The following is a 22,927-nucleotide window of genomic DNA, read 5'->3' on the forward strand; positions in this document are numbered from 1 at the left end:
AATATTTTTGGTAGAATCATTAAATGTACAACTGTATCTTTTCTTGATTTTTCAATTTATAGTCCCAGTCACTTCCCCTTTAATCTCAAGCAAATGTCACAATAGGATAAAATAGATTAAATAAGGAGAGTTTGAAGCATTAAAAAGCAAGAGTTTTTAGTAATAAGGGGAATGCATAGATTTAATGTACAACTGGAACTGTAACACTCCTAAAATGACTTTGTGGATTCCCATACAGGAAAAGGTGTTAAAGTTTATGAGAGAAAGGAGAAGTCCTCTTTTTCTTCTACCTCCAAGCTTCCCTTCAATCTGAAAGGTTTTATTTTACGTATTCCAAGCAATGTTGGCCTTCAGAAATGAGATTTTGAAGAACTGGCTAGGTCAGGGTCAGGTAGATGAAAATTTACTAATCTTTTTGTTAGATGGGTAGAATAGGGAGTGGCATGAGCCTGAGGGATAATCTCTGGATATCCATTTTAGGGTCCCTTGAACAGGGAAGATCGAGGGAAGGGGTCTGAGGAAGGAGTGGTAGCTAGGCCAGGCCTCCAGGACTCTCAGACACTTGGGCCTAGTCCGAGGCTGCTGGCATCCCTCACCATGGCACAGCCATGAACCTTCCTTCTGCTTCCTGCTATTTATCTGGATTCTGCCTTACACCTGCAGTGTGAACCCTCAGGTGCTAACGGGATTTTTCAAAGATACCTTTGATTGTGACTTTTCCCCAACATGCTGCTTCCTGGACCACTCTCTAGGCCTCTGTACCCTACATCTGCTGGACTCTGATCCCTGGACCCACTGCCCTGTGCCTGCCTATACATGCAGTGGTGGAGGTGGCACTCATGGTGGGTGAGTGGGGGCACAGAGGAAGAATTTACTAACTCTTATCAGGGGCTGGGGCCAGGGATAGCTTTGAAGATGAAGTGTCACCTGGTGGATATTGTGGGAGGCACAAGGATTTGCCAGATGGGGAAGGGATGGGACAAAGATAAGTTTCTCATGTGTGTATGTGGGACGTGGGGGCAAGAGAGTGTTCCAGGAAGATGTACAGAGTCTAGAAACTGAGGTTGTGCTTCAAAACTTTGAAGGAGTTTGGTTTTGCTGAGCAGCAGAAATGCTGGAGGTGCTGGAAGTTGTGCAAGATGGCTCCTTCTCTACCGTACTTAACAGCTCCGATTTCTCCCATTGCACTCTGAAGGGTTGAAAACAGGGACAGGATTTAATCAGACCTGATTTTTTATAGAGACTTTTATCACTGTAACATCTGATCTTAAAGGGGAATGCCTCATTTTTCTTTATAGCAAGACAATCAGTATTGCTGCTTCTATTCACAGAAGGACAACTATTTGGAAATGCTGGGCTGAGAATCTTTATCCTAGTGGCTTTTCCAGGTCTTACAAGGGCAAAGATTTTTAGATAACATTCTCACTCAGAGAACCACCAATGAAGTCCGTGGAAATACCTGTTGTCCACAGAAGCCAACAGCCTTACCTTCCCCAATGTACCAGCAGGGCCTACTGAAGACTTTCCTAGCTGTTTCTGTGTCAGTCTTCATCTCACTCCATGGAGTACATGGAGCACCATCCATCCTCTTCGTGCCAACAGTCCACTGGTGCAGACTTATCCTCTGTTGATTTATTTTATTTTTTTAAGAGTTTATTTATTCATGAGAGACAGACAGAGGCAGAGACATAGGCAGAGGAAGAAGCAGGCTTCTTATAGGGAGCCTGATGCGGTACTTGATCCCAGAACCCCGGGATCATGCCCTGAGCCAAAGACAGACGCTCAGTCACTGAGCCACCCAGGCATCCCTCTTCTGTTGATTTAAAGGCCTTGTCAACACTGGGGAATACATATCAGATATATCTCTTTTTTGCTGCCAGGATTAGAAACTATAGTAGCAGAAGTTTCTCCATTTACTCACTAGCACAGGTGCCTGTATTTCAGAAGAGAGGATTTTGTACTTTAAAATATTCTCTGATTTTTGTTAACAAGTGAAATAGTCTAAAGATATACAAAGAAGTGCATCATTTCCCCACCCACCTCTATTTCTATTCTCCTGAAATAACTGATGATAGTGAATATCCTTCTATGTATTTTTCTGGATGCACAGAAACATCCATATGTATTCACACATTTAGATTTGATTTTGTTTTGTTTTCTTTATTTTTTTTAAGATTTATTTATTTAAGAGAGAGAGTGCATATGCATGTGCACATAAGTGGAGGGGAGGAGCAGAGGGAGAGGGAGAGAGAGAATCTTAAGTAGATGACCTGTAGAGGGTGGAGCCTGAGGCAGGGCTTGATCTCATGTCCCTGAGATCATGACCCAAGCTGAAACAAAGAGTCAGATGCTCAACAGACTGAGCCACCCAGATGCCTCAAGTTTTGTTTTGTTTTGTTTGTTAAACAAATGTATCCCACTGGCCATTTTTAAAGTTGAAAATTAATTTGAGCATCTCTCATTTCACCAGAACACATGGGCTCTACTTTACCAAGAGATCATCAATTTCCTTTGGGCTCTAACTAGCACATATAGTATATCTCCAGCTCTCTAGTCATACTGGGTTCCTAGAATCTGAGAGCCTTAGAGCTGGAATCCTCTTGAAGTCATTCCTGAAAAAGATCTGATAATTCACATGGCTGGGACATTTACCTCCTTATAAGATCTCCCACCTCTCACAACAATGATATGGTGCTAAAGCCAGTATAACCACAGCTCTACATCAAGCAGAAGGTTAGCTTGGTAACTTACAATATCCACTTTGAGATGAAGTTTGCAATGACCTATGACATTCTCCCTCACTTAATTTCGTCAAAGCTTATCATTTGGGAGATTAGAAAATTGTTCTCATCTCCCAACTACTTTGTAAGGAAAAATTATATCCCAATAACTAAGTTGGGTCCACTAAATTGCTTAGAACTATTCAACTAGACCCATTACAAATTGATGAGGTAGCAAATGAGGGTATTGACCCTCTTATTTTTTTTATTTTTTATTTTGAAAGATATTATCTACTTATTTTAGAGAGAGCTCTCTAGAGAGTGGATGAGGTGGGGGCAGAGGGAGAAGCAGACTCTCCACTGAGCAAGGAGCCTGATGGGGCCAGATTCCAGGACCCCAGGATCACAACCTGAACCAAAGGCAGATGCTCCATTGACTGAGCCACTCAGATGGGTATTGATTCTTAAAAAGGGGTCCTCGGCACAGATGTTTAGCATTCTCTTTAAGGTAGTCTGATAGGGACCTAGATCCCAAGTCATCTGTGAGCGTAGTGATTATGATATAAAATTATTTCTATCTGTGGGTCATGGTTTTCAAGGAAGTGAGCCATGACATGGTGTCAAAAAGTCACCAAGAAAACCATTAGAAACACCTCTTGGCCAAGAAGGCTATGTTTATTGAACCTGAAGCTATAAGGTAGTCTGCCACTTTGACTGTCTTAATAGTATCTTGGAAGAGAGAAGGCAAGGAAAGGTGTTTACAAGATTTTAGTGCTGCACTTGGGTGCAGCAGATTTTTTAAAAAGAGAGTTTGACAAGAGTGAACCCCACAGGGTGGCAATGTGTCCCTGTGGGTTCACTGGTTGTAATGAATGTACCATCCTGGTGTAGGATGTTAGTAGTGGGGAGGTTGTGTATGTGTGGGAACAGGAACTAAATATATGAGAAATCCCTGTAATTTCTGCTCAATTTCGATATAATCCTAAAATTGCTTTAAGAAATGAAGTTCATTAGTTAAAAAAATTTAAAAGGGAATTTGCAAGGCAGGATTGGGATAGGGTAGAGTTTGGATCAGGCAAAGTTATGCCATGCTAATTTTAAAAATAGTTTATTTAAATAAAAATGTTAATAGTTCATTTAAATAAAAATTTTAACCACTGGGTGGCTCAGTCGTTTAAGCATCTGACTCTTGATTTTGGCTCAGATCATGATCTCAGGGTTGTGAGATCCAGCCCCACATCAGGCTCTGGCTGGGTGTGGAGTCTGCTTAAGATTCTCTCTCTCCCTCTGCCTCCACCCCTGCTCACTCCCTCTCTAAATAAATAAATAAATAAATAAATAAATAAATAAATAAATAAATAAATAAATAAATAAATAAAGTTTTAATATACATGTACATAGTGAAATGATTACTACAGTCGAGCTAATTAATATATCCATCTTTGTATACTGGAAATTTGCTGGGAGTAGATTTTAGATGTTCTCATTGTACACACACACACACACACACACACACACAGAAATGTTAACCATGTGGGGATATACTAATTTTGGATTGTGGGACCTATCAGAGTGAGCATCGTGAGGTAAGCTGTTGGACTTAATAAGTAAGCAATATTACTGGTTTACAGTCTTGCCAGAATATTTCCTACATCAATGGCTTTATTATTTTTTTAAATTTTATTTATTTATTCATGAGAGACAGAGAGAGACAGAGGAAAAAGCAGGCTCCATGCAGGGAGCCCAATGTGGGACTCGATCCCGGGACCCCAGGATCACGCCCGAGCTGAAGGAAGGCACTAAACCGCTGAGCCACCTAGGGATCCCCCAGCTTTATTATTTTTGTTTGATGCCAGTATTTTTTTTTTAACACAGGGACAGGGAGTTTGATTCACTTCTCAATGAGTGTCTGAGTGTCACCAGATCTTTTTTGAGTCTTTAGGAAGACCACAACCCTAAATCTCACAGAAAAGCTCTGGCAATTACAGATTATGCTACAGAGACTTTAAGGAACTTTGAAGAATGCTGGAACCAGGGATTGTCAGGACCCACTGAGATTAAGTCTCTGGTCCTCTGCCATTTTGAATAGCAGTTAGTCGGCCATTTGCATGTTAGAAGTTCTTGGAATTGCAAGAACTTGGAGACTTCTGCTAGAGTGAAATTAACCAACCTTGGAAAGTCTGGGAACTTCATAGCCTACTTAGTGGCATTGGAACTAAAACCCTACAAGCTGGACTTTCTCTTGATCATCATCTTTGCCTGTATAGTTTCAGAACACATGATGTTAGTGTCAGAACACCTGGAAAACATAGGCACTGGAGTAGAAAGGAACCTTTGAGTGTCACTGATCATTGATAGTTTAAGGGGGATAATATCCTGATAGTGCAGAGTAGTCCAGCCACTTGACAGGTACTAGCAAACCTCTGATAGCTGAACTCTAGTTAGACTATTTTAATCTTTTTTCCCTTCTTCTTTTTTCCTTCTTTTCCTCCTTCCTTTCCTCCTTCCTCTTATCCTCAATTTCCTAACTTGGAAAGCTGCACTTAACCATTCATTTTTCTAAGACAGTCTTTTCATCTTTGCATTTCTGGGTGAGAAACTACAGAGCAAACCTAAATTCATTAACATGAAGTCCCATGGGCTGTTTACAAGATTACTCATAAACACATAGTTAAGCTTTTGCTAGTCTTGGGCTTTTCTGTTGATTGTTCGAGCCATGAGATGGAGAGTGGGAATGCTATCATGTTTCCCACATTGTGGGGAGGGGGGGACACAAAAAACACACAAAATTGATGCAGAATTTTCTGTTTGCCTTCCTGAGGCCAAATGAATACCCATTTTCAGTTCTATTTGGGTTTTGTTGCTTTTAAAACGATTTTCCGGGCAGCCCTGGTGGCCCAGTGGTTTAGCGCCACCTTCAGCCTGGGGTGTGATCCTGGAGACCCACGTCGGGCTCCCTGCATGGAGCCTGCTTCTCCCTCTGCCTGTGTCTCTGCCTCTCTCTCTCTCTCTCTCTCTCTCTCTCCCCCCCTCTCGCTCTCTGTGCGTCTGTCATGAATAAATAAATAAAATCTTAAAAAAAAAAAAAAGATTTTCCTTTGTCTGACACTCTTTATGTTGTAGTAATTCCTAAGCCAATCCAATATCAAGGTCTGGGTGTTAAAATAGGGTCCATAGCTGGCTGATTGAAAAGACTGCTCGATGATTTCTTTGCACAGTTATTGGCTTAGAGAAAAATGTGTTTCTTATTCTTTGTTTCCAAGGAGAAAGTAGTCTGCCACACCTGTGGCACAGGGAATCCAGCTTACTTGAAATACTGTGTCACCTGTGAGGGGGCCCTGCCTTCATCACAGCAGGTAGGTAGACCACATGGACCAGACCTATACTTGGTGGCTGCTGAATGTCCAGTGTCAAATAATGAAGAAATGTAATTTGCAGAGGAGGAAAGAAGTGAGAGGTTGGAGAGAGACACAGAAAGCAACATTTCTAAATCTGGAGAGCACTTTATATATTCACCAACACAAAATTTTTTTCAAAGTCTTAACTCTAGGGGGGATTCTATAAAATCAGCAATTTCTTACAATATCATTTAATAATTTTTCATGGAAGGCTGGTAACAGCTGGTGTAGAAGTGGACCCTCTCATATTTCATTCATGGTCAAGTATGTCTTTACTGACTGTGCCATGTTGTTTTTTGAAATTGAGACAGTAGTGAATATGTTCTTAAGTTGATTTTACTACTCATCAGAGATGTAGTTGTTTCTGGGTCTCACCTATCAGCAAAATGGTTTCCGGAACAATTACAAAGTTGATTTTTCAGGATTTGATTTGTCTTTGGATGGTGTATCAGGGTTTGGATGTCACAATGAGAGTATATATAATTAAAGTGCCATAGAAGTAACAATGCATATTCAGTCTGATACCTATGTCTATTCTTTATTTAGCAGCATTAATATGAATGGAATAAAATAACTTTTCTTTCTTTAAAGCAATGCTGTTTAAAAAAATCCACTTGGACAGTAGGTGCATTTTTTTTAAAGATTTCATTGATTTATTTATTTTTGAGAGGTTGGGCATGAGCAGGGGGAGGGAGAAGGGAGGGAAAGAATTTCAAGAAGATTCTACACTAAGCATAGAGCCTGATGCAGGGCCTGATCTCACAACCCTGTGATCATGACCTCAGCTATAATCAAGAGTTGGATGCTTAACTGACTGAACTGCCCATGTGCCCTGAACAATAGATGCATTTAAATAAAAGATCTGAAGGCTTTATATTTAGAAACCCAGGTCAGCAAGTTTTATATCAAAACCCTGTTGCAGCAGGAGGATACATTTGAAATTTAAGTCTGAAGCAAAGTGTGCAAAGCATTTATCTCTTGATTTGCCCTAAGGAGTCTCTCGCTAATTGCACAGAAATGGGATAAGGGTAAGTATATACAAACAGAGATCTTCATTCTATCTTTCTGGATAGATGTCTGTTTTAGAATAACAGACCAGTCCCTCGAGTAAAACAGGATATAGCTAGGCAAAAAAAAGTTGACCAAAATATCAGTCTTGGAGGAAAAATGGTCCTTAGAAAAACATCTTCCCTGGTGACATTCTTAGTTTTGTATGTGGAATATGTGGCAGTTATCAATTGTATCAGTTATTCATTGATTCATTAATTCAGTAACTATTTGCGTGTCTCCCATGTGCAAAGGTACAAGGTACTATATTGATGGGGGGGAAAATGTGAAGTATAGTTCTTTCTCTTAAAGAAATCGGGATCTAAAAAAAAAAAAAAAAAAAGAAATCGGGATCTGTGGAAAGCAAGAGAAAGAAGGGAAGCTGGTCTATGGAGCCTGCCCCTATGCTAAGCATCCCTCCATACTTAATTGCCCTGAAGCATCTGAACCCCACCTACAGACCTGTGAAGAGGCTCTTGTATTGAAGAGGTTGCATGGATAAAGGGCAGGCTTTAGAATCAGATGGCCTGAGGTCAAATGTTGGATCTCACCTTCTCCATGCCTCAGTTTCCAACCTCTGTAAAACACAGGTGGTGATAGTGCCCACCTCACAGATCTGTCCTTTGGTTTGATGTGAGGTTAGAGGAGCAGTGCTCGGCACTATGTGTCTACACATAATAGATGATCACATAGCAGTGATGAATACTCTAATCTTCCTTTATCTGATGAGAAAGTCTCTTCCTAGGCAGTAAGTAGCAGGAGCAGATTTTTTTTTAATTTTTATTTATTTATGATAGTCACAGAGAGAGAGAGAGAGGCAGAGACAAAGGCAGAGGGAGAAGCAGGCTCCATGCACCGGGAGCCCGACGTGGGATTCGATCCCGGGTCTCCAGGATCGCGCCCTGGGCCAAAGGCAGGCGCTAAACCTGCGCCACCCAGGGATCCCTGCAGGAGCAGATTCTAATCCAGGCCTACCTAACAAAGTTTCAGAAATTCTCATGACACAATTCTCTCTCTCTCCCCAAAATAAAATTCTTTTCACGTGTCAGGGATGGAAAATAAAAATTCACATTTCCAGGTGGAAACCAGAGCCCTAAAGGAAAGAAGATAAACCTCAATTGTGACACCTTAGGTAGAACTTAGGTCTGCTTACATTCTTTCTTTTATAAATATCGTTGTGGTAAATTAATGAAAGGCTTGCTACCTTTGGTATTAAAGATACTGAGGAATATCAAGATGTGTGAGGCATCGACTTGCTGAATGTCTCTTCTTTATATTAATTTATTAGTTGGTGAAGCTCATCATAGTTTTACTACTCTTTCGGGGCAAAAATTCCTTATTTCCAGGGCTTGCATTGATTTGGGGCTTTTTCCCCCTGGACTCAGAGGGGAATTGCAGAATATAGTATTGATCTGCCTATTGATAAATGCCATTGTGTTCATCAGCCCACGCACAGTGAAGATAAAGCCCCTTCTCTTCCCATTCAGAAAGGGGAGACAATTTCCTGCTCCAAGTATGGTCATAGGAATCGCCGGGAGGCTTACTTCTGTGACTCGTGTGGAGCCACGGTGGGTATTTTAAATCTGAGCTTTTTGGTACTAAGGTCTCACCACTACCCTAGAGAGAGCCAGGCTCCTCCTCTTCCCCCACCTTGCAGAAATCACTTCTTGGGATTTGAATATTAGCACCTATTTACCTAAGAATCTGGAGACAGAGATAATTCTCTTAAATTGGGAAGGCTCTCATTGCTATTTTGCTTTGCATTTCTTTGAGGTTAAAGTTTTTCAAGCATTTGTTGACTCTTGACAGTTCTTCTTTTATGGATCATCTACTTGCTTTTTTAAAAAAGAAGTTTTATTTATTTTAGTGAGAGAGAGAGAGAAAAAACATGAGAGTTGGGAGAGGGGCAGAGGGAGAGGGAATCCTCAAGCGGACTCCCTACTGAGCGTGGAGCCCAACATTGGGTTCGATCCCAGGACCCTAAGATTATGATCTGAGCGGAAACAAAGAGCCAGATGCTTAACCCACTGAGCTGCCCAGGCACGGCACCCCTTACCTTTTCAATGAAACACTGAAAGTCATTTATTTGATCGTTGCATGTAAATAATACAACAGTTTTCATGTGAAGTGTTAAACTCCCTTCTCATCCCAGGCTCACAGAGCCTACCCCAGAAGCAGTTAACTGTTACCTAGCGTGTAAGTGTTCTTTGAGCCATTCAGTGTGTTAATAAGTAAACTAGTAGTTTCATACAAACGCTGATCCTGTTCTTTTCACCTAGAACCATACCTCGTTAATAACCTCATTCTTAGTGCTCCATAATATACCACCATCTGTATGTACTATGATACATTTGGGCCATCCCCTATTGCTGGACATTTAGGTTGTTTCCAGTTATTTTCTCTAAGACCACAATCCTGCAGGGAATGGTCTTAAATATACCTCTTTGTGTACTTGTCCATATGTAGAATAAGTTCTAGAAGGTAGACTTGCAGAGTCAGGGGTATAGGCGTATGTTATTTTGGTGGCTGGTGATCGTATGGTATGAGAATAATTTACGTGGGAAAATTAGGACTCTAATATTTATGAAAGTGTAAAAATATTTTCTGTCCTCTAGCTGGGCGTTTCTGCTTGCTATTCTGTTTGCCCTAAATGTGGGGCCAGCAATCACCCATCTGCCCGATTCTGTGGTTCCTGTGGTATTTATGTAAAGTCCTTGGGAAGACTTAGCCTGGACAATAGCCTGGATCTAGCTGCTGGAGAACTTGGCCCTTTTGCTGAGGTGAGGCCTGCACTGTAGTAAGCACTGGTGCCAGGGAAATACCTTAAAACCCTGAATTTGTTTACTCTGCCTTGTGGATCAAACCTGGGGAAAGAGAGCCAAAACACATAGACCTTTCACTTGGATTCTCGATGAGATGTGTACATAAATTCGATCAATTTAGGTTTTAAACACTTGAGTGATTTCTTCAGAATCCAAAGATTGATCTGTAGTAGACTGAGGTCTAATTGCATCTGCAAGACTAATAATATAAATAATGTAAATCAATATAATGTCACGAGGGAGAATTGGATTTAAAATACATGATACAAATATACTTCTCGTGAATTTCATATGTGGCTTACCAGGAACTTTGCTCCTGATCTTTTATATTTTAGAAAACTTGTATCAAGCGTAATAAATTGTTTTTGCCATTTATTACAACAGCGCACAGTTTAAGGAAAATCTTACAGGGTTATTTTCAGAAGGACTTAATCTCTAACCAGCTTGGTATTAGCCTTTTGTAAATTTCTCTAAGCTACATAAAGTCTTTTCAGGTTTCTTTTTTAGTTGTTCATTAGAAGAATTTGAAGATTGATAGTTATTAAAGAGGATGCACATGTACTCAGCAGCTGTGCATTCATTTTTAGGGGGCTTATAGCCCTTCTTAACCCAGACTGAGATTTATGGATCCTGAGACTGCAATAGCCCATGTGGAACCTTTGTGCAAAGGAGACAGAGGGTTCTTTCCTCAAGACACTTGACTGCGATTTTTGGAAATTGATCATAATATACTAATTTTGTAAGAAAGACATTTTCTTTCATCTACCAGAAAAATTGTCCTACTGAATTCACAAATATATAATACCCACCATGTGAATGGTATTCCTTTAGAAGCAGTGATGTTGTGCAGTGTACAACCTACGTAACCTTACATGATGGTCCTCTCAAGTTCCCACATCCAGGCGCAGAAGCATCTCAGAGAAAATATTGGTGACCAGTGGTTGCATGTGGATGAATAGTAAAGTCTATGCTCCATTGGATTGTAGAAGTGAGAGGTTAGATTTCTTTCAGGCCTCAGGCAGCAAGACAGAGAATATCAGTTCAGTTGATTAGCTGAATTTGAGATAGTAAAATGTCTGAGCAGATGAGGCTGGCTTTATGGATCAGACTGGGAGTTGCTGGGAGAGACAGAAGCAAGGAAGGTAAGGCAAGGGCTGAAAACCTCTTTTTAATTCAAAGTGCAGTTTCTTGGGGATATTTTTACTTCTGATAGAATTCTTTTCTATAAGTAATATGAAGAATTAATTAAATTATTCCAGTATTTTATGTTTTCTGCCTTGCTTATAGCCCCAATCTGCCTGGCAGTCCCCAAGGGTTCCTTTATCCAGACCTAATGCTGGGACTTGGAAGAACGTGAGCACACAGACTACTGGACTGTTCTACCCATCTGGCACTCTGCTAGCCAAAAAGGAACTGGAAATGGCTTCTCAGAAGCAGAGGCAGGAGAAAATGAGTGACCATAAACCTCTCCTCACAGCCGTCAGCCCAGGAAGAGGTGAGGGAAAAGGTATACATTCTTGTCAGGGGGTATCTCCCTCTTTCTTTGAGAGAAAATTGCATTTTTTCTTCCTTTAGATTTATTTCTATACAGAAGAAGTAAATTCCACTGTTTTTCTTTAGGTAATTTTTCCTTTGTATTATATAGCTCTTAAACTTTTACTATTCTGATGTTTTTATTTTTAAAAAAATTTTAGGTGCACCTGGGTGGCTCAGGGGTTGAGCGTCCCTCAGGGTCCTGGGATCAAGTCTCACATTGGGCTCCCCACAGGGAGCCTGCTTCTCCCTCTATCTCTCCACCTATCTCTGGGTGTCTCTCACGAATAAATAAATAAAATCTTTAAAAATAAAAATAAAAAATTTTTAAAGATTTTATTTATTTCAGAGAGTGGGGAGGGGCAGAGAGAGAAAGAGGGAGAATTCTCAAGCTCCCCACTTGAAAGAGAGACTCCCCACTGAACATAGAGTCTGACGTGGGGCTCCATTCCAGGACCCTGAGATCATGACCTGAGCCAAAAGCAAGAGTTGGCTGCTTAACCAGCTGAGCCACCCAGGTGCCCCAGGACTCTGATGTTTTGACTCATAGCTCCATTGTCTAGTCCGTACATCAAATGGCATGTATGGATTGCTACTCTTACAGTAGAAATGTTGTTAGTCTGTGTCATTATAGCTATCTGCCATTATCTTTTTTTTTTTTACCATTCTAAATTCACACAACAAAATTCACCATTTTAACCATTTTAAAGTGTACAATTCAGTGATATTTAGTATAGCAGTACAGAAGCATCATGACTCTACATCCAGAACATTTTCATTACTCCAAAAGTAGACCCAGTATTCCTTTTGCAATCACTCCCCACATCTCCTCTCCCAGATGCCTGGCAACTGCGAATCTACTTTCTGTTTTTATGGATTTGTCTGCTCTAGACATTTCCTATATGTTTATCTCTTGCATATGAGAGACCAGAAATCCAGAGTTGTGCAAAATCTCCCAAGTGTCAACTGGTAGCAATGAATGAATTCAAATGTGTTTCAAGCCCTGTGCAGACTGTGGAGGGGCACAAGGGAGTTTTCTGGAGTGATAGAAGTGTCCTTCATATTGATCAGGGTATATACACTTGCTGAAACTCAATCTGTACACTTAAAAATTATATCTCAATATGGTTAATTTTATTTGTTAAAAGATTTTGTTTATTTATTATCTGAGAGAGAGAGGAAGAGATGACAATAGCATGAGTGGTGGAGGAGAAGCAGAGGGAGAGGAAGAAGTAGACTCCCTGTTGAGCAGGGAGCCCTAAGGGCTTGATCCCAGGACTCTGAGATCATGACCTAGGCTGAAGGAAGACATTTAATCGACTGAGCCACCCAGGCACCCCTCAATATGGTTAATTTTAAAAGAATAAAAGAAAAAGACCCCAAGTGTGGCCATCAAAATATGTTATTTGGAGATTCTGTAATATTTTCTGGTTAATTATGTGTGGGAAAAAAAAAACCCTGGGAACCAAAATGGAACTTATTCTGGTACATAGTTGAGTTTCAGTAAGTAAAAATTATCACAAAGTTGGCAAAGGAAAATAACCTCTCTGAGAATGCATGTTGCACATGGGCATTTTTCTCTCTTGGCTTCAGAAGACTTATCCATGAGGATGGGTTTCTCTTTTTCTTTAGGATACTGGAGAAAACAGTTGGATCATATCTCTGCCCACCTCAGGTCTTATGCTCAGAACAACCCTGAATTCCGGGCCTTGATTGCAGAACCCAGAATGGGAAAGGTGGGTGAGCTCTGGATGGAATTTCCACACCAGAGAGTCCCATGAGATCAGGCTGTAGTTCTCCTCCACTGAATTCATCTGAAACTGCAGTTTACTTGGCTCTTTTCCCTTTCCTGTCCTGCTTTCCGCCTTGCTTACTGTCCTCCCCTGCAAGCGCCGCCTTAACAAATCACCTGCACATGAACCTTGTCTCAGAGTCTGCTTCTGGGCACCTGACCTAAGATAGTAAATTGTGAACATTACATGCTTTTAGAGGCCCCATTCTATGGAGATTCTGGTGCTCAGAGCTAAAACAAAAACAAAAACAAAAACCCAGAAGAATTCAGCCTAGCCAAATGTCAATCCAGTCTATATTAGCAGCATTAGTAATCATAAGAGTTGCCATTTCACGATGCCCTCACTATATGCATTGTGTTCATCCATCTCAAGTGCTCATAACAAACCTACAAGGTAGGAATATTACCTTTGCAGCGTTTTTTTTTTTTTTTTTTTTTTTTTTAATGGCCACAAATTCATTGGTAGTCTTCCCTTCAAAGAGTAGAGTCACTGTCTTCTCACCTCAAATGTGAATGGGCTTGTGGCAGGCAGTTGGGCTACGGGACTCCCCAGGTGTGGTCCTATGAGACTGCACTGCTTCCTCTCTTATTTGGCAAGCTCCCCTCCAAAGCTCCTTCCTGGAGCCCAGCCCCCCTGCCATGAGAAGCCTAAGCCCCATGGAATGGCCCAGGTATGAGCACCCCTCTGCAGCCATAGCTGAACCCAGTCCTTGAGTCATCCTGGCTCAGGAGCCAGGCAGATGAGTAATGGAAGTCCAGGTCATTCCAGCTTCCAATCATGCAGCTAGCTGTAGCCATTTGAGTTTTCCCAGGTAAGGTGTCAGACACATGGAGCAAAGACAGTTTATCCCTGCTATGCCCTGTTGGAAACCATGAACTTGACAAAATGGTTGTTGTTTAGTGCTGCTAAGTTTGGGGTGGTTTTTTTATGCTGCAGTAGATAATCAGAACAAGCCTTATTTGGCACCCAGGGAAACTGGCTCAGAGAAGTTTGGTGACCTGCCCAGGACTGCACTGATAGGTCTCAGGGGATTCACAATTTGAAGTGGGTCTGTCAGCCCCTGGGTTCCATGCTCTTTTTCTAGCATTACAAGTCATTATAAAGAGCTCTGTGAGAGGACCTCTTCCATATGTCATGACACTAGAAGGAACCTTTGAAAATCACCGTTTGATCCTCTGCCACCAAATAGGCCAACACTGAAGCTATTTCATTGTCAAGTATTGCTCAGTTTCCTTTGATAATCTATTTTGGTGGTTTATTCATTCTCTGCCCTAATCCAGGCATCTGCAAACTATGGGATGTGGGGCAAATCAGGCCTGCCACCCAGTTTTGTAAATCAAGTTTTATTGGATTTACTTCTTGTCCATAACTGCTTTCGTGCTACAATGGCAATGACCATAAAAAGCCCAAAAAAACTAAGATATTTACTATCTGATCCTTAAAGTATTTGCTGACCTCTGTTTGATAGAAATTTCCTCTTGATACTTACAAAGAAAGCTGCTCAACTGTGATACTTGGCCTTGTTCTGGCCCCTCAGGACACCTGGGTGATGACATCCAGCCAGATGGCTTGATTAAACTTAAAGTGTGTCTCTTTAGAGTATTAATTTGGGTCTTTCTTTCTTACCCAGTTTGGCAGTCTCTACTCTTTGATGGGAATGTTAATTTAATTCATTTTCAATTAATGGAATTATAGAGTTGGCTGAATTTGTGTCTACTATTTTGCTGTTTGTACTCTGTTTCACTTAGTTTTTGTTCCTTTGTTTCTTTTTTCTTGCCTTCTTTTGAGTTCATTAAATATTTGATTAATTTTGCAGTTTAACACCTCAAGATTTCTTGGCTGTTGCTCAGGACATTAAGTCCCATGTGCATGTTTGTGAATTTTCTCTAATACTTTTTTAAAAGCTTATCTCTGCTACTGTCCACGAAGATGGCTATGAAGTTAGCATCCGGCTGAATTATATTCAAGTATCAAACAAGGTGAGTAAAACCTTTAAAAGCTGTTCATTTAAAAATTGACTGACTAGTAAATTGTAGCTTATACTATATCAAAGTGCTTCTGTGTGTAGTCCCAAGAAGGCATTAATTCCAAATGTTGTAAAACTTGACTAAAGGCCAGCAATATCATAGAAATAGAATAACTGCACTAAAGCTCAGAGAAGCCAGGTTTCAGGCACATAAAGGTGTAATAAGAACAGGAACTACTACCTACTCTGTGGGTCCACTGGTTCTCAGGCTTATTTATGCTCACTGAAGTCTGAGTATAGGTGAAAGACTGACAAAAATCCTTTCCTGTGTGTATTTTCACCTATTTGCTTATAAGAAATAAACCAAACTTTGTGGTTCTGTCTCCCTCAATCTACCCTCTTCTATGGTGACTGGAACTTTGCTACAGTGCCTGTAGTGTGTGACAACATTAATTGATTCATACCAGTAGCTTTAGTTTCATTGGACAAGAAGGCAGAATATATAAAAGAATGAGTGGTTGAGAAGATGGGTACAGAAGGCAAGGAAAAGCATGGGGACTAGCATTTATCAGGCCCCAGCTGTGTGCCCAGCAGGAGGCTAGCAGTGTCCTTAAAATTAGGACAGACACACAAGCACTGCCTAACTCGGAGGCTGGGAAACTGAGGTACACTGACACACGTGAAAGTGTTTTGAAGTCAGGTAAAGCATTAAAGGCCATGTTTTTGGTTGTGTGGCTAGGCAGAATGTGGGTCAGGGAAGTGCTTGAGGAGAAGGGGAGTAAGGCGCATGAGACAAGGCAGGGGGAGGGGCTGAGTGGTCGTATATAAGGTCTAGCTTTAGCCTGATCCATGAGGAGCTCTGAAGGTGCATCACACCACCAGGTTGTCCCAATTGAGGCAAGAAAAGGAGGGACGTAACCTCTAGAGCAAGATGGCACCCGTCTGTGGAGGCAGTTGGCCAGCTGTGAGGTGTTAGCAGCCAACCCAGAAGCTGGGAGGTGTTGCTAATCAGTTAGGGGAACGGGGTGGGCACTGAGTGCATCTCCAACATGCTATCTATCAGATAGAAGTAGAGTAATAATCCCCAGGTTTAAATGTATTTTTTCTCAGCCTGTGTGTTCTAGCGTTAGGCAGCAGTAGGTGATTCCCTGCGGCAAGAGAGGCAGCCATGTGAGGGTGGTGGCAGGATGTCACACTGTGGGATCGGTCCAGGTGGATAAAGAATTCCAGGTCTGGACTGTGGATCACCTATCCTAATTTTATAGACCTCCATTTTACCTCATTTCACTTTCACAACATCCCTTTCAGGTCTACTATGTCCACTTTACAGGTGAAGAAACTGAGGTACAGAGAAATTTAGTCACCTTCTTCCAGGGTCTCTAAGCTAATGAGTGATAGAACCAGGATTCAAACTCAGTAGCCTGAGCTTCTCCATCTTGCCACCCTAATTCCAAGATATGGAGGGTTTTAAGCAAGAGGAGAATGCTATTACTTATAAATTGTAGAAAGATGACTGGAGCAGCCAACTGGAAGGTAGGCTGGCAGGAACCGGTTGGGAATGGAGTCAGCCTGGTGTCTGAAGAGGGGGGCTGTGGCTATAATGACAGAAAGGAGGAGCCAGACCGAGGAGCCACTTAAGAGGCATAACACACAGAACATCACAGTGAGGGGAGGTAGGTGTCGGGAAGGATGTCTGGGTTTGGGCTTGACTGTGTAAATAGAGCAGCCCTTAATGAAGAGAGGAACAGGTTATCAGGGAGAGTATTTCTTCTGTGGGGACAAAGACGCTTCATCATTCATGCTGCTTACACTTTTTTTTGCCCAGAACCTTTACCTCAGCAAGCCGGTAGATTTCAGCAACCACTTTCTGAACGGTGTCACCGAGGATGGTGATGGGCCATTTGGCAGCAGGTCCAGCTTGGGTGAGTTATACTCTCACAGTGATTTTAAGATGATAGACCAGAAACACACTGACCTGGCAAGGATGGCAGGCAGTTGCTTGAAATTTGCCAGCCCAACCACGCATCTTACTTTAATGTTCCAGCCATTTTACTCTTCTGGCATCTCTGAAGATAGGAGTGAGATTTTTTAATTCTTTCACACACCTTGGGAAGAGAAGTTGTGGGGAGTGTTCTTTTGGGCCTAAAAACTATTTATATATTATATTCCCCCGCCTTCCCACTCATCCTCTGGCCCTGCCTGGACTGAGATAAGTGGCTCTGGGAGTCCTTGTGAGATTTGATCCCATAGACACTTCTATAAAAGCCATTTTATTCTTCTGACCTCTTGAGGGGCATGCTAGTAGGATAGTTCTTTATATGTGGGGAGTGGTAGGGGGGCATCGTCTTAGTCCTTGACTCTATCATTTCAGTAAGTGACTACAGCCAGAGCACCTCAGATACCACTGAAAAAGTCAAGAGGACAAAGAATTTCAAGACCAAAAAATTTCAAGAAAAGGAGCAGCTCACAGTATGTATACTCCTTTGTCCTTTTTAGGCTTGTCTGTTTAATGTTTTACTTTGAGATTTTTTATTTTATTTTACTTTATTTTATTCTATTCTATTCTACTTTTTTTAAAGTAGGCTCCACACCCAACATGGTGCTTGAACTCACAACCCTGAGATCAAGAGCTGCATGCTCTCCTGACTGAGCCAGCCAGGTGGCCCTACTTTGAGATTTTTTAAATGGAAGAATACTTTTTCATTTTCTGTTCCTTTTTTATAAGTATATTTTTATTTTATGGAATCCTTTAAAATATGTCAAGATTATGAATTAGAATTATTTTAAAGTTCTTGTTAGTTTCCCAAATCACCTCTGTTTCTTCTGAGGTCAGTTCTGTCTGTCCGTCTTTTTCTGTCATGTTTTTGGTTGGTCTCAAGTATGTGATGGTCCTTGGTTGCCAGGTCATGTTGACAAGTGAAGGGCTAGTTTGAGTAGTGCCAGTGCCTGCCATGGGTGTTCAGGCTTCAGCTTTCTGAGGGGGTGGATGGGAATCTGTGTGGCAGACCTCCCTGGAGCGTTTTTGGGCAGAGGACAGGAGAAAGCCTTGGGGTTCTCTTAGTTGCCTTTCCTCTGGAGGTGGGGATGGTGCTGTGAAGGGCTCTAGGGTGTTTCATTCCTGGATGGAGCTGTCTTCCTTACTCTCTTTCCCTGTGTCTGTCACAGAGGTCTGGGCTCTGCCCTTCTTGCACCCAGTTCTCCCCAGTAGAAGACTTTGTTAGGCAAATCATGAACTCTGGAAAAGAGTTATCAGGGTTTAAGCAGAGAGCACAGGAGGGAGAGGAGGACACCACTTAACAACAAAGCCCTTTCATAGAATGCTCATGAATCCAGCCTGTGTCCAACACCAGCCTTCCATGTGGATTAACTGAGCTGCGGGGCTCCCTGGAGGGAACATACTTCTATCTCTGGCATCTTCAGCTGGTTTTTCTTTGCTTTGTTTTCCCTTTCAGTTAGATTCCAGCTACTTTCAGTCTTTGGAATTCTTCACAATTCCCGATTCACTGCTGGCATCCTTCCAGAGTTTCCCACAGCTGTTAAGAGTTTTGTTTTTCAAAAATATAGACCACGAACATTTTTAACTGGACCTTTGGAGAAAGAGACAGTGGGTACGCTTGTTCAGCCCCCACCTTGCCTTTCAGTTGGTTCTCTTCAGCTGCAGTAGGAAGGACAGATGTTCTTAGCAACAAGCCCAAAGCCTAGATCTCCTCTGAGGTGGAGATGGGTACATGTGGGTTCTCTCCTCCACCTTCAGTAAAGCCAGACCTGCAGTGCACCCCTGGAGGTGCGCACACTGGCACCCAGTTTATATCAAGATTTCTCCAAAGACAGGTGATTTATTACCTCATCTTGTTTTTTTCCCAACCATATGCTTTGCATGTCATAAACACCAATTATTTTGGGAAGGAGACCTTAGAATTACATTAACCTATATTGCTTATGATCCCTTGTACTCTTGGCCTTCTCCAAAGTATTGTCAATGAGTATAAGAGAAATATACAGTTGCATAAACTTTAACAGTTTTGGAGACTCCACCCACTTATTCTGTATGTGACTCAAATCTCCCATTGCTGTGTGCCTTTATTTTCTCATTTGTATTTAGAGGATAAATATCAGACGAATAATAACAGCATTCAGTGGTTCACTCATTCAGTGGTTCACTCATTCAGTGGTTATTTGGAGCACACATATACCAAGCACAGTTCTTGGTAATGAAAATAAATCATGAACAAAAGCTATAAAGGTCTCAGACCTCTTGAGGTTGACATTCAAGTGCCTTCTGGTATAGTTCTCCATATGGAGTGGACTTAAGAACAAGTGTGCCCCCTAAGACTCCCTGAGGGTTCACTATTAGAGTACCTTGTTCCAAGCTAATCACTCTAGAGTAGGGGGCAGAAGGGACATGGCCTGAACCGAGGATCTTCTTTTGGAAGTCTCACAGGCCTTGACCTATGTCCTCATCCTAATGGCTCTCCAGAGAGCCAGAAGGAGGTAGATATATTATTTTCACTTTGCAGACAGGAAAATGGGAGTCCTGGGATTACCCCAAGTCACCCTCAGGTCTAGTGGCAGAAGCATACTAAAAGTAGTGTCTCCTGCCTTCCAGATGGCCTCTTCAGCCTTGCAGCAACAAGAATTTACAATCCTCCATAAAGAAAAATTATATATAAAGGGGAATTTTATCACATTTTGAAAATAGAGCATATAATAAATTCTTCAGATTTCTGATGATAGGTGAGAGCTTTTTTCCCCCAGACAAAAGCTGACTACCAATTTACTCATGCTTCATTCAGGTGAGCACATTTTCTGAACAGTCATACTTTGACTGATTCTGAACACTTCATAAAGTGTGCAGAGTAAATTTTAGGATTCACCTGGTTGCTTTTCCTAGGAAAAGCATATATTCATATATATAAATATATATAAATTTATGACTATATATAGTAATAAATAGTAATAAAACTAGTGTGGGGTTTCTGGGGTGGTGAGGTTTCTCATTGCATCCCTGTCTTAATAAATATAAACCATGTCAGTGTAGTATCCTTACCTAAGACAAGGTATGAGAGACCAGCAAGATTTACATTAGCTGGGTTTATTTGTGCTGATGGCTTTTGAAAACCATGTACATGCACACATGCACAAGCTCACAGTCACCTGTCCCTGGGGCTCAGAACTCAACCTCAGAGAGGAAATATTTGCCTGGAGTGTTGAGTCCAGGCAGGGGACACAGTAATATTTTGTGGTGATGGAATTGACCTTGTTGTATAATCCTGCAGCCTGAAAACAGGCTCCTGCTGAAGGAAGTCGGACCCACAGGGGAAGGGAGAGTCTCTGTGATTGAAGAGCTGCTGGATGAGGTCAGTGCAACTCCAAAAACAAGTCTCTGAGGATTTCAGCCTCTTGGTACACCTCTGTCTCTTTCAGATGGGAGTCTTGCTCCGTATTGTGATAACCACGGTGCCATTTCATTTAAAACTGCCTGGAAGTAGAGTTAATGGCCAGTTAAGAACTTGACATTAATGGTTATTGGTTGCCAGTTTTTATAGCAAAGGAAAAAGTCATATGAGCCCAAATAATGTGCATAAAGGTGGACAGAATCCCTGGTGTGTGACCCTGTGTGACCTTCCTGCTTCCTAAAATAGTCAGGCTCTGGGTGCCTACCCCTCCTGATAAGGGGAGCAGGAGTGGCTTGCGGCTCGGTCCATTACCGGTTAGATCTTGGGTGTCCTGATTCTCTTCTCTTGTGACTGAAAGCACTTTAGTTCTGCCGGCATGTTTGTTATGCATCGTAGGGTGGCAGTTGGATGCTGCTGAGAGCAGAGTTTCATGGCAAGTTCGTCCTTCTTATGCTGCAGGGAGCAGATCCCAACTGCAAGGATGGCGAAGAGCGACCCGTTATAATCGTGGCTGTCGTGAATAAGCACCATGAAGTGATTCCGGTTCTCGTGCAGAGAGGAGCAGACACCGAGCAGCAGTGGGGCCTGTAAGTAAGATCCAGTGGAAGGAGAGCCCAGGTGTGGTGTCACAGCCAGCAGCCAGCAGCCAGTGGCCACTGTGGGGCTCTGCTGGAGCAGAGTCAATCCACGCACATGCCCCCCTCAATTTGAACCACTCAGGAGCCATTTTAACCCATTTTGACCTTAATAAGAGACTTAACTGCCTCTACTTTCCCCATTTGGGCAAGACACAGAGAGCAGCAGAGACATAGGCAGAGGGAGAAGCAGGCTCCCTGTGGGGAGCCCAATGTAGGACTCCATCCCAGGACCCCGGGATCACTCCCTGAGATGAAGGCAGATGCCCAACCACTGAACTACCCAGGTGCCCTAAACAAACTTTTAAATGGACTATTGAATTGCCAACTTTATTGTAGCTCTTATAAATGATGATACATTTTGTTAACTCAGGAGTTTACACTGTTGCGGGCCAGGCAGGTCCTACTTCGCCCTTGGGATGGTAAGCAACATTTTCATCATGGTCTGAACTGTTGAGATCACTAAGAGAGGAGTGGGCCCAGTGTATTCCCTGTGGAAATGTACCCATAAAGTTACTGCAGAAAGAAAACCTTACCAATTGTCTCTGGATGCTCACACATTGGGGAGGACCCTGCACATCTGAGTTCCCTACACGATCTGGTGCCTTGGTTTCCCCAGCTGTGAAGCAGGATGGACAGATCCAGGTCCCCTCCATGCTTCTGTCACTTCCCTAGTGTTGGGGCTGTCCTGCCTCTCGACCTCTCCCAGCTTTGTAGTTCTATTGTTTTTTTGCAAATTACTTTGGAAATGTGGGGTGGGGAGTTTCTTGAGAACAGGCTCCACTAGTTAACTGCTTATATCGGGCCAACCAAGTTGCCAAACTGGAAGTTCTCTGGCGGTGCTGCAGCAGGGCCATCTGACACTGCTACCCCTGACCTATTACTGAGACCAGATTGAGGCCTGTTAGAGATCCCACTGCTGAGTACGTCAAGCTGGCACACGGAGCCAAAGTTAAAGAGCTTTGCTTCTATTTTCCTCTGTCTCAAAATGTCCGCTAGTGTTTTTATCCAAAATATATCCCTGTTAATTTTTCTATGTGCACTTTTATGTTTCTGCCCAACAGGACAGCGTATCAGGTAGTCACAATCCCTTTTTTAGTTTTATTTTATAGCAGAATGTTTGGTACATTTGGTGTATGTATCTGGTGGCTGGAATTTACTTGCTCACCTTTTCTTAGGGTTCACATTGTCAGCTTCTCCATTTATCCCACACTTGGGTTATCATTATTCATGAAGATAACACCACCTTGTTTTGCATTAAGGTATACTTTATATTTGTATGAATCAGACAAGCTTTTCTTGAAGCACTTTATGTATAATGTGTGTGGCTGATACAAAATCTCTTGAGCAGATTTTGACTCACATCAAAATCTTATGTATGTTGTGTCCTAGCCTTATGAAAAGTCCAGCTGAAAGGAAGAAACTACTCTGGACATGGAACAGATTACCTGTTTTTCCTTGGTGTTCCTCAGTTTCCATTCTTCTTTACCATTCTATAAATTGACATTTATCCACATGTGATCTCAATCCATCTTTACTAAGTCTAACTCAGTGGTTGTACCATCTGTCTGAATGGTGTGTAATAGCCCGATGTCACTCCCACTGCATTAGCATAGT

The 22,927-nt window shown here is 42.0% G+C and overlaps 1 protein-coding gene across 38 annotated transcripts in view; it reads left to right on the forward strand.

Annotated features, from left to right (window-relative positions):
- Positions 1-22,927, forward strand: part of DZANK1 (double zinc ribbon and ankyrin repeat domains 1) — a 110,796-nt gene that overhangs the window by 39,487 nt on the left and 48,382 nt on the right. For 17 of the 38 annotated variants that reach the window (XM_072799888.1, XM_072799894.1, XM_072799899.1 and 14 more), the window contains 11 exons: positions 753-842; positions 5,984-6,076; positions 8,611-8,733; positions 9,781-9,945; positions 11,275-11,494; positions 13,153-13,256; positions 15,218-15,292; positions 17,105-17,201; positions 17,651-17,748; positions 20,556-20,636; positions 21,135-21,262. In XM_072799888.1, coding sequence (XP_072655989.1) covers positions 753-842; positions 5,984-6,076; positions 8,611-8,733; positions 9,781-9,945; positions 11,275-11,494; positions 13,153-13,256; positions 15,218-15,292; positions 17,105-17,201; positions 17,651-17,748; positions 20,556-20,636; positions 21,135-21,262 — 1,274 coding nt within the window. The remainder of the gene's footprint in view (positions 1-752; positions 843-5,983; positions 6,077-8,610; positions 8,734-9,780; positions 9,946-11,274; positions 11,495-13,152; positions 13,257-15,217; positions 15,293-17,104; positions 17,202-17,650; positions 17,749-20,555; positions 20,637-21,134; positions 21,263-22,927) is intronic. The other 21 variants (XM_072799916.1, XM_072799905.1, XM_072799909.1 and 18 more) reach the window with 16 other exon arrangements.

Source organism: Canis lupus, chromosome 26 (assembly GCF_048164855.1).
Source record: "Canis lupus baileyi chromosome 26, mCanLup2.hap1, whole genome shotgun sequence".
Lineage (NCBI taxonomy): Eukaryota > Metazoa > Chordata > Mammalia > Carnivora > Canidae > Canis > Canis lupus.